This window comes from Leptosomus discolor, chromosome 7 (assembly GCF_034619465.1).
Source record: "Leptosomus discolor isolate bLepDis1 chromosome 7, bLepDis1.hap2, whole genome shotgun sequence".
NCBI classification, from domain to species: domain Eukaryota; kingdom Metazoa; phylum Chordata; class Aves; order Leptosomiformes; family Leptosomidae; genus Leptosomus; species Leptosomus discolor.
In genome coordinates, this window is record NC_141397.1 from 22,793,296 (window position 1) to 22,804,643 (window position 11,348).

Below are 11,348 nucleotides of genomic sequence, written 5' to 3' on the forward strand. Positions count from 1 at the left end.
AAATTATTGATCTGTTTTTAACCTAATTGGCACTTGTGAAAATAAATGGAAAAAACAGTAGGCTTATTATGGGGTTCAAGTATTTGTTCTCAGTAAGAGAGTCCCAGGCCTGCTTGTTTGGGGCTGTGTTAGCTGTGCTAACAAGCTAAAGATCTGAGTGCTCTAGCATACTGTATTTGCTTTGTTCTCCTTCTCTTTAATCTCACGTATCTAATTATTTCTTGTAACTCAGAGAAGTAACAGTCCTAAAGATGCTGTAACGTATTGATACACAACAGTTGAGCATACACTGCTAAAAAAGTAGGTTTTCAGTAAAAGTCTTATCTAACATAAAAATGAACAGCTAATTAAAGGGAAGTGATAGTAAAAGGTTTTCCAGTTAAACCCACCAAACTCATCTTCTGAAGCAAAGAAACGTTACTTCTATATACTGCTTAGGAGCCCGCCAACATACTGATTAATACAATGTTTACATAACACACTGACATTTTTAATCAGTTATACTTTCCTGTGCCACAGAATTTACTATATAGAATCCAAAGACTGTCTGTTTCTTCAGTTTTGATCCTCAGATATTTTGTTTGTGGGAAAATTTACAGATGGGTGGGCCCCTAATTCACACGCACAAGTATTTGCAGGTTTGAGGATTTAATTAAATTTAGGTCTAAGCTTCCCACACTTTTCTTTTAGGCAAAGCAATGCTAAAGGTATTGCACATAAATTCAGTGACAATGTTTGTATTGGCTTTAACAAGCTTTGGCACGATCTCCGAGCTGTATAGATTGGATGTTGAGCTTGATGTTTGAAGGTACGTCAGGTGAAATTTTATTGCCATCAGAGGACTTGTCCTGAAGCCTAAAGCTCTGTGAGAATCGTCAGAATCAGAATAGTTAATTACAAATTGGGAACACTGACAAATAGGCTTATGGTTGTTTAAAAAGAAAATTTAAAATTGATAAAACTGCATACTTTTCCTTGGTATTTGATATAATTATTTTTTTTTTTTTTAAAAGGTAAATTGAAATTTAAAAAAAATGAGGATACAAGTGTTTACACACTTATAGCTCAACCTTTGTTTTTTGGGGCTATTATATAGTTCATAGCAAACATCTTTGTAAAATGCTGTCCTCACAGGGCTGATGAAGATCGCTCTCCCAGGTTTACAGCTGCAGTGCGATAGCTCCCATGGGTGTGGAGACAGATGAGTTGCCACATCTGTTTGCCAGTACCCAGAAAGGAAGATTGTGTTTTAAAACCTGTTTCAAACACTGTTGCAAAAATAGCGTTATCTAACTTACTTGTACTTTAAAGCTGGATATTTCTTTGCTCCTTTGGGATAAGATTTGGACCGTCCCTCCAGTAGAAATTGTGTTGTAGAAGAATTGCATGTGTACGTTATTTTGCATGCTGTAGCAGTGTGCATATGTGAAAAAGGGAGGGAGAAAAAAGAGAAGTAAATTACTATTTCATTACACAGTTCCTGTGTCTATTCACAGCAGTTAGCCAGGTAAATTGTTTTAGCATGGCTAAAGCTGCAGCTATTAGCAAGGTGATTTTACATATTACCCCCTCTGTGGTAATTCAATGCTGTTCTTCTCTCTGTCTACTCTTCTAACAAAACAGAAGTACTCAGCTGTCTCTCTCTGCAACATATCTACGGAAGTCCTGAAAGTCATCAATGCCACTGAAGAACTGATAGCAGAATCCACCGGTCCCTGTGATTTCCCAGCTGACATTCAGGACAAAGAAAGAGGGACCTTTCCACTGGGGACGGACCCTGTCAGACTTGATGAGCAGCTCACCACACTGGAAGAAAACGTAAGAACGTGAATCAGTACGTGAAAGTGTCACGTGTGTGAGTGATTGTACTTACATGTGTGTGCCAGCTGGAAAGGGAAGATGTGTAGGCAGCATCAGTGGATGTTCAGAATTAATTTTGGTTTATAATACACAAACAGAACAAAAAATCCTATTTCAAAGGGGTTCTCGGCTGTGTTGTTGGGCGTTTTTTAATATGTACTTTAAAATATTTGGGGGAGAGGGAGAGTTGAATTTTTGGGGGTTTACAACTAATTTTAGAATCTCTATCTCAAAAGTTAACTTAAGCCTCTGTGGCTGTGCAGCTGTACCATGCCTGGCTGAAACCACATGCCTCCAAGTCCCAGAATAGCTTCATTACTGTAAGGACAGGTAGGGAAAGCATATCCCCAGTCACACAAAGAAGTAGAGGAGCTTTTCCTCCACCCACGCATGCCCAGCATACTGCACTGAGCACCCAAGGAGCCAGAGCTGCCTGCTGCACTGTTAAAAAGAGCAGGCTGGAGAAGCTGAATTAAACAAACATTTGTTTGGCGACATCTGAATCATCCATCCCTTTTTATGAGTGCCTGTCATCTGCAGGAAAAAGTGCAATGCTGAATCATAGAGGGAAGTCACTACTCACTGGAAATTTTTATGCATCCACTTAACAGAGTTGGTACACTTGTAACTTTCGATTTTCTCTTCTTCCCACATTTAACTGATTACATTTCAGCAATTTTTCCCTTCAGTAGGAGCTCTTAAAGACCTTGTAGGAATCTGAGCTGTGGCATTATAACATCCCGATCAATTTAAGAAAATAGATCCTCATTTTCTTTAGCCCCAGAAAATTTTCAGACAGACTCTCTTATTGGGGATAAAATCAGTTTCCTGCACAGAAACACACTTCCACAACAGCCCCAGGCTGGGGACGAGTGGGAGATAATCCACGGCAATAACGGCCAGTCCTGGCACTGGGCCTGTCCTACTCCAGAGGACTTCCCACCAGTCCCATAACTCCTCAGTCCCGCTCACCACACCAATTCTGAGCTCAAATCTCCCAGCCCTGCTTTGGTTCAGAGGTTTCCAAACGAGATCCTACCCCTCCTAACCTCACCTGCTCCAAAACCTTTTCCATCTCAGACCTTTCCCCCTGCCCACACCAACAGGATGCCCTCCAACCCGCCTCAGAGCAGCTTCACTCCTTCCCAAGCAGCTCCCAGTTGTAACCTGACCTCCAAACCTCTCCTTCCCACCTCTGCTCAGCCTTCCCAGGCATCCTGCTGTGCCAGATGAAGTTCTCCTGCTCCTCCTCACTCCCACACGCTGTCCTGGTTGCTGGAGTCTCCTGCCCTCCATCATGCAGCACCACAGCCACCTGAACTTGCCCCACCATGGGCTTTCCACACGTCAGCCATGCTCCTGGCTCTTGCCTGGGAGGGGAAATCAAAACAAACAAGCAAAATAGGTTTGGGAGTCCTCCCCAGCGGGGCTGAGGGGGCGAGAGAGGAGGGTGTGACCAGGAGACGCTGGACACGTGGCAGCTCAGATATGGCCCTCTGCAGAGTAGTAAATGCTTCCTGTAGCAGTTGCTGCTGTAGTGCCTGGAGAAGGGTGTAACTTGAGCTTGTGGTGAGCAAAGTGCTTTCCTCATACCACCTACCATGATACCCATTTCATACTTGTATGACAGATGTACCTCCACAACAACTACTAGTTGTTTGGTTTGGTTTTTTTCAGAACAATAGAAGTAGATAAGTAGGTGGAGATTTTCTCTCCCATGAAATACTAAAGTGTCCTAGCTCCAAACACCACAGAATGCATCTGGCAGGAGAGAGAATACAGAACAAAAATCCAAGTCCAGGCTGGACCACATCTTTAGAAAAACTAAGAAATTCCTCAGGAGGACAGAGAGCAATTTGGGGAGAGTTGCCTCCACATTTGTTCTGTGGTGAACTGTGTTGTAAACTGTCTGAAGGTGCATTTGTTTTCCCAGTTGCACTCCAACAATCCCTCCTGTCCTTGTGGAGCTCTGGCATCTGTGGTGCCATGGCCCCTAGTCATTCGTTCGGACTGAGCAGAGACTGGGCACTGAGGCAGAGCATTTCTTGCTGTGGTGTTGCCCTCTGCAGCATATGTCTGGTTTAGCTTCTCTCAGTTCCCTGCATAGGTCATAAGGTATCCAGCTCAGCCTCACTGTGTCCCACACTACCTCTTTCTCTGCCCCACACCAAGATATAAAGTAGATGGCAAAAATTCGTGGTTTCAAGATTTCACCACCATACTCCATAGTAGAGTTAGAGCGCCTTTCCAAATGCAGGAATCCGTACCTTTTCTCAGTGCACCTGGGGGCACATCTGCATACAGCTTATCCTCTTTACATCAAATTTTGGGAGAGGTTCTGGGTGTATATAGATACTGTTCATTTTTGGGCTCTCTATCATTTCGGGAACTGTGCATGTATCAGTGTGGAGAATGTAGGGCCACCTATAACTGCACAAGGTCAGGTGAGTCTTAGTGGAAGCTGTGCATACCTAAATGATGGTAAAATAAGTCTCCACTATCTGAATGTGAATGTATGCATAAGGGCATGATTTAGCAGAGACCTGCAAGTATGCCTTTGCTGTTTGGAAGTGCAATGATTGTTCAGGTAAAGAGAATATTATTTAGAAAAATCTTTTATGCCGATCTAGCGGGAAAATGTTCAATAAAATTAAAATTTAAGAAATGTAGGGGCTGATGGAGCTACGAAAACATGATGACTTTCCCTTCCCGCATTTTTCTGTCAGTCCTATTTTCGTTAGATTTTTTTTTCCCCCTCTTGAAAAGTATAACTTACTGTGTAGAGAATTTTGGCACAGCATTTAAATACATCTTTTCTTTAACTTTCTAAAGGTGTTTCTGTTCATAATGCTCCTTTTTGTTCTTTCTCTGAGCTTTCAGACATGATATGGAAATTTTAAAAATCACCTTTTAATCTGAAGTGTCTGTGGTATGTCCCACCACAAGGATGTATCATTTAAATGAACAGAAAAAATAATTAAAACCCACAAAAGCAGCAGCCTTTCTATTTAAATCAGCGTGTTAACTTTATGGCCCACCTGTGTCTCTGAGTACTTCAGCAAAGATGATGTTAAACCAGATCACTTATTTGTTCTAGTTAGATTTTTCAAAGATCTCATGCCTGCAGTTAGACTGTGGTCTTACAAGATGCAGTTCATACAAGATACAGTGAATTTGTTTCTTAGCAAAGTCACATATGTGAAAAAAATGTATCTACATTTATGCCTTGAAACAACTGATACAAAGGAAAAAAAACTTATTGCAAGCAAGTAGGAAACAGTAATAAAATAAAAAATAATAAAATGGAAACACTTACTTAAGTCTTAACCTAGTAATTCTGCACCACTTTTGATCCATAAAGTCAAACCATAGCCAGAAATTATTTGAATACCTGTTATGTCAATGGATACATACAACGGATTCCATGATCAACATGATCTAGGAATTGTGGTCAGATATAATGACTTGAGTGGAAAACATATAAAGTGACGGTATCTGGTCAAGGATCTGTTTTAGATCCTGTTTGCTTTCACCTTGTAACCATGAAGTCAGCCACAGAACTTGTTTAATTCATGCTAGTTTTGCAGCACCGCAGTCTTTACTGCTATTTGAGTGAGGCTGCCAGTGGGTAGAATCAGAATATAGATTTCATTTCCACTGTGCTGTTACCAGCATCATGGAAACAGTCTCTTGGCTGTCTGGTAAACAGGCAGAAAGTGCACATGGGTCTGCGCGATTTTAAGCACAGATGTCAAAAGCCAATGCTTGAAAAATTACCCTTTTCTATAAACCAGAGACCTTCATCTGGCCCTGTACCTTTGATTTCTATGTGAAATAAAAGAAACAGGTTAAAAACAGTGTATCATGAATTATTGCTCTGAGGAGCTGAATGGGAAACGAAACCTTTACGTGCAGTTATCAGAGGTATCGTAGGTAGGTCAAAATATTTCAGGTTGTCTGTTTTTAGGGAAGATCTCTAAATGATAAAGTCTGTTATTCTGTCTTACGTGGCCCAGATAAGACCCTCCACAGATTCACTCCAAAGGGCCAGGAGGCAGGAAGGTTTTGGCTGAGAGCAAGATGGGATGGAAAACTATGTTGTACATTTAAGCACAGTTACTCTACAAGAAATTAATAACTACATGTTATAACTATATAACAGTTATTCTTACAGAAATTTGATTGCTAGAAGGCATTAGGCGTGTTTCAATGAGCACAGCTTTATATGAGGTGTGATCTGTTGACTTCCCCTTGTAGACTTAGGGGTTTTGTTATGTAATTGAATATCAAAAATAAAAAAGCAAACTTTTCAGCTTTTTTTTTTTTTTGCTGGTGAATCTGGAACGATCTGTTTTGAAATACCGTTGTAGCACCTATGAAATTTGGAGTGCAGCCACCTCATGCCTCCCTTCTCTTTGTGGCTGTGTGTTTTCAGATTATTCCCCCATGAATTTGCATTGCCAGGTACGTCTCCCTGTAGTAGGTTAGCAAGGAGTGAAGCTCAGAGGTATCATGGAAGATGCAGCCTGCTCAAACCTCCATGCCCACAAAACAGAAATCACTGACCCTTCTCCCTGCCTTGGCCCTGCAGGTGTACCTGACGGCCAGCACGGTGTACGGGCTGGAGGGGCAGCTGACCAACCTGGAAGACGCCGCACGCAAGATCAACAGTGTTACTGCAGAATCTGAGCTGGCTGATCTGGAGGATCAGGTGGCCACAGCAGCCGCCCAGGTTCATCACGCGGAGCTTCAGGTGAGGACAGCGGCTTCTCCCTGACTGCAGGTTTCACACTGCTTTGCCTAGTGCTTACCTGTTGTCTGCACACACTTACTTTCAATATTATTCTGTACCACAGTGGACTGATGATCCAAGGATGCTGACTGCATCACAGGAGCTCAGCAAAATGTAATTAAGATGTGTAACTTAGCCCAGCCAGGTGTAGTGTATTCGTTTCTTCCCTGTTGTCAGACATGGGAGTGCAACAGCCTGTTACTGCAATACTAATACTGAACCTGCTCCTCGCTGCCAGGCAGCTCACGTGGTGTCACACACGTGGCTGTGGTCAGACTGCAAATGCAGTCTTAGGCAGTTTAGCTAATCAGCAGATTGTAAAGCTCATCCCGAAAGAAGCCAGTGTCGGTACCGTTCTACCGAAAAAGGCCAGCAGCAGCCAGCTGCTGAGCCAAGCAGAGAGCCTAGCACTTGCAAGCCTGCCTTGGGATTTAGCTGCTAAGCAGCACACATTCCAGCAATTGCTCTTGTGGGTTGCGATCTAGCATCTTTCTAGTGGGCTCCAGAAAGTCTGAGTCTTAGAAGAACACACTGTGATCTGGTGCTGGGAGCTGAACAAGGTAACGCTGCCAGACCTCAAGGGGCTAACGCTGCGAGCAACTCACTGCCAAGGATTTCACTGACCAGTTTGTACCAAGCGAGGAACTCTGACCTGCCTGTGCCAGGCTTTAATGGGAAGTCCTGCTGGTTTTACTCAGCAGGAGCATACTCAATTTAGGACTGAGCAAAGGTCTGAGAGACTGACATCTCTCTGATGTCAGAAGTGCATTGCTGCACTAGATGGCAAACTGGCAGTGACGTTTTGTTTGCTTTGGTTATTATTGTACAGTAAATATGTTAATGGGGGTGAGAGGTGAGGAGGAGAGAGGCCTAAGCTATGTGAGGAGGATGACAAAGAGGCCAACGGAAGGTTTTCTGCAGAGCAAACAGCTTCAGGTGTCATCACGAATCAGGAGTCGTGTTGTATGTCTGACTTCTCTGACACTTCTTTCCCTTTTGGCAACATTTGTTTCCACTCATCTCACATCAGCCTGCTTTCCCCTCCAGATGTTTGCTCTCTTGGACTTTTGTTTTTCCTAGCAATTTGTTTGCCACTGAGTGTTCTTATATCATGCATACCTGCATTTATGCATGTTTGTGTTTAACAAAAATTAAAAAATAAGAAATATTTAAGATTAAATGTTTAGATTTTGTGATGGTGGATGTACTTTGTGTGTGCATGAAATTAATTTTGAATTAGAAAATGTGTCCCACAAAGTTGTTCTTTGAATGTAACCTTTCAAAAACACAGCTTGAATGAACTTGGGATTATACAGCTAAAGGTAACTGGGAGATGGCAGATGCAGGTTTTCTCTTCTTTCTTTTTTTCCTCACAAGGAGTAAAATGCCTCTTGCTTGGAGTCACAAGGTAGGTTAGATTGTCCTTTTACTCCATCTTTACTAACAAATTAAGCCCCTTTTTACATCAGGACTAAAGAGTACAGGAAAGTGTCAGAATTGCTGAAGAAGTTAGCCATCTGTTTACATTATTTGATTAAAGAGGATTTGACTGGGGGAGGGGTATATTTTAGTAGTGGCATCCGTAGTAATTTTAAAACTTCTTTTTCCCCCTCCCCATCTGTCTGTCTCTCTCTTTTATTTTCTTTGAAGATTTCAGATATTGAGAGCAGAATATCAGCTCTCACTGTTGCAGGCTTGAACGTGGCTCCATGTGTTCGCCTGACAAGGAAACGGGATCAAAAGCAAACAAACCAGGTGCCAGAACATTATGTAGTATTCAAAAATACATTGGGGAAATCTTGCCTCTTTTTCTGTAATGGAGTTGAGTAATGCACATGTGTTGTTTACAGATGCATACAATAGACACATCAAGACAGCAGAGGAGAAAACTTCCAGCTCCACCAATAAAAGGTGCACTTAAGTTGTTACATTATAGAGAGAGAGTCTCTCTCTTTATAAGGTTCAATATAATGTACAGTTCAGCAAAGCAGAGGAAAGATTAAGTTACAAAATGAACAGAGAAAGCCTAAATATGTCCACCCTCTTCATTTCCCATTGTACTTGGATTACATAAAATACCCATTTGTCACATTAAAAAGCATCACCACTTCAGTGGAAGTTGTGACAGTGGCAAATCAATAGGAGCAGAAGCAGAAGGCTGGGAAAAGCAAATGAGGAATGCTGAATACTTGCCCTGCAGCAGGGATGTCCCTGCTCCGGCGTGCCTGGGGTTAGTTTGTGAGGCCCAAGCAGTCGCAGTGTTTAATTGCCAAAAGTTGCCGCTCTCCACAACCCACCGTTGCTTTCTTAAAGCCTGTATATGCTGATTTCAGGCCGTATGATGTGGCTCAGCAGTGTTGCTGGTATGTTAGGGTATGGCTGTGAATTGGCCTTATAAAGTGCTTTTTTCTCTCATGTTTTCTCTTTTTTTTTTAACCCTGCAGTGCAATATCTCTGGCAATTCTAGGGCCTGCTTCACCTTGCATTACTCTTGTTTTACTCTTGTATAATTCCACTGATTGACATGGCCTCAAACTTTAATATAAATTTGGAGTATCACAGCCTGCTCTTTTTCATTTAAATTAAATCCAGCTTTCCTCACATGTCTTAGGGGAAGTTTTATCTCTCTAGAAGCTATGACTCTTCAGGAGTATTGTTATATATGCTTCAATCTGTTATGTGAAAAATCTCCCCTTTTTATATTTTTCCCAGGTGAAAAAGCAGATGGTTCTCCAGTTACCACAGTCAGGACATTTAACAGAAACTTCATACTTCAAGGATCTCTAACACAAAGAACTAAAGAGAGGAAAAGCACTGCCAAGGACTTAATGGTAAACTCATAACAAATGTTTTTAAAATTGCTGTTAAAAGCAGTAAATAGGGAGATACCGGTATCTGTGTAGGCAGCTACATTTCAGCATCTTCACAAAACTTCTCTTAATAGTTTGAGGAAGAAGAACAGACACCGCTGAGGCAGCTCTGAATAAATATGACCAGTGTCCTGGAAGATGTCTGACTATACACCATAGTATAGCGGCTCCTAAATGTCAGCCTGTGTGAATGTACCCTGACTGCCAGGTCTCCAGGAATGTGCTACTCTTGTTTTTTTTTTAAAAAAATAAATTAGTGGTCCCCTGCAATTCAGACTTCTGAACCAGACTCTCACAGAAACAGCTGCACACTGTAACTCAGCAGGCGAGAGTCACGTTGAATCCCACTAACTTTTGAGAAATGTTCAAAGATTACCTAGGTGGAATTTAAGGGGTAGATAGGCCACGCGTTGGCTCTGCAGGATTTGAACAAATAGGCTTCACTGGACAGCTGTCAATCATTTCTTCTATAGCAGCCATAGAGGGATAAGGGAAAAAAGTCCCAAAGCAGTCTGCCACTAGATACGTGGAAAATAGGTGGGGAGGTGAGAAGAGGAAGGATCTGGCTCCCTAGAAGCTTCAGCAAGCTTGTTTTGTGTTTCGCTCATAGAATCATAGAATACCAGGTTGGAAGGGACCTCAAGGATCATCTGGTCCAACCTTTCTTGGGAAAAGCACATGTTTTTTTTTTTTTCTTTCTTGTCCCTCTCTGTTCTAGGAACCTGCTATAGGATCTGCTGTGATGTACTAAACTTACACTTCCTTACTGCCAATAACACACTGCCTAAGGCTGTACACTACAGTGCCTTTACTTAACAGCCATTGTGTATGTCCAGCTGAAAATGGACCCTCAAGAACCCACAATGCCTCAGTTATAGGGCTTCGTTTGGATACCTCACTGAGAAAGCTGTCCAAGTCTTCAGCATTGTGGTCTGCTAAAGGAAACTCTGCCTTAAAGTTCTCACAAGACTCTAGAAAGGATGCTGAGTTTCAAAAGCAAGGCTCCACATTTTAAGATGCACTTTTTCTCCCTATTGATTGTACTAAAGTATGTCGTCTTTAAACTGCAGTACGTTTTTGTACACTCAGTCAATCATAATTATAGGCCAATATTTCATACAAAAAGAAAGAACAAAGCAGACCTGTGATCCATATTTGCTGGCCTCTTACTATTCACGTAGGCATCCATCTTGTCGAGCAATAAGAACAACCCTGTGCAGTGTACGCTGCTTTTCAGCTGCATGGTGGGATTGGACAATCAGCGTACCTAGCTCTGCTCCCAGGGAGTCAGTGGAAGTTTTGACAGGGTTTGTAGGAGGAGGTGCGATGTGCAAAGACTTCGCTGTTCACTGAGGGTATGTTTGGCAGAGTTAACGTTCTAGCTCCAGAGCTAGGTATTTTGCTCTTGGTAGCCGGGGGGACATGGATGTCACATTGAACCATGAATTGGTGGCAGCAGATGTGGACCAAATGTCTGTTGAGTTAGAATCCTGGCATCTGGAAACATCTGAACACTGTTGTGAAACCAACACCTTTGTATGTCTCATTCTCCTTGGTAACATTGTCAGCTTGGTGGTGTCCAACCATACCGTAGTTCAGAATAAATTCTGACCAAATCTTTTAAGATTGGAAAAAGAAGGTAAAAGCATTGTGGATGAGATCTCTGCTGACTGGCTGGTGGTTGTAGGGTGGCTGCAGCCTGTAAGAGGTTCCCTTCTGCCGTTTCCTGGCTTTTCTGAGGAGGGGGCAAATGTAGCCCAGAGGCCTTTTCCTTTACTATTCTGTAGCCAGCGTAGAGTAGCTGGGGCCTGTCGCTGGTGCCATGT

The 11,348-nt window shown here is 42.3% G+C and overlaps 1 protein-coding gene across 2 annotated transcripts in view; it reads left to right on the top strand.

The window, feature by feature from the left end:
• MYRIP (myosin VIIA and Rab interacting protein) overlaps positions 1 to 10,273 on the top strand; it is a 219,941-nt gene extending 209,668 nt beyond the window's left edge. For both annotated transcript variants that reach the window (XM_086468063.1, XM_086468064.1), the window contains 6 exons: positions 1,624 to 1,818; positions 6,452 to 6,613; positions 8,303 to 8,407; positions 8,503 to 8,563; positions 9,365 to 9,483; positions 10,241 to 10,273. In XM_086468063.1, coding sequence (XP_086324189.1) covers positions 1,624 to 1,818; positions 6,452 to 6,613; positions 8,303 to 8,407; positions 8,503 to 8,563; positions 9,365 to 9,483; positions 10,241 to 10,273 — 675 coding nt within the window. The remainder of the gene's footprint in view (positions 1 to 1,623; positions 1,819 to 6,451; positions 6,614 to 8,302; positions 8,408 to 8,502; positions 8,564 to 9,364; positions 9,484 to 10,240) is intronic.
• The last annotated feature ends 1,075 nt before the right edge of the window (positions 10,274 to 11,348 follow it).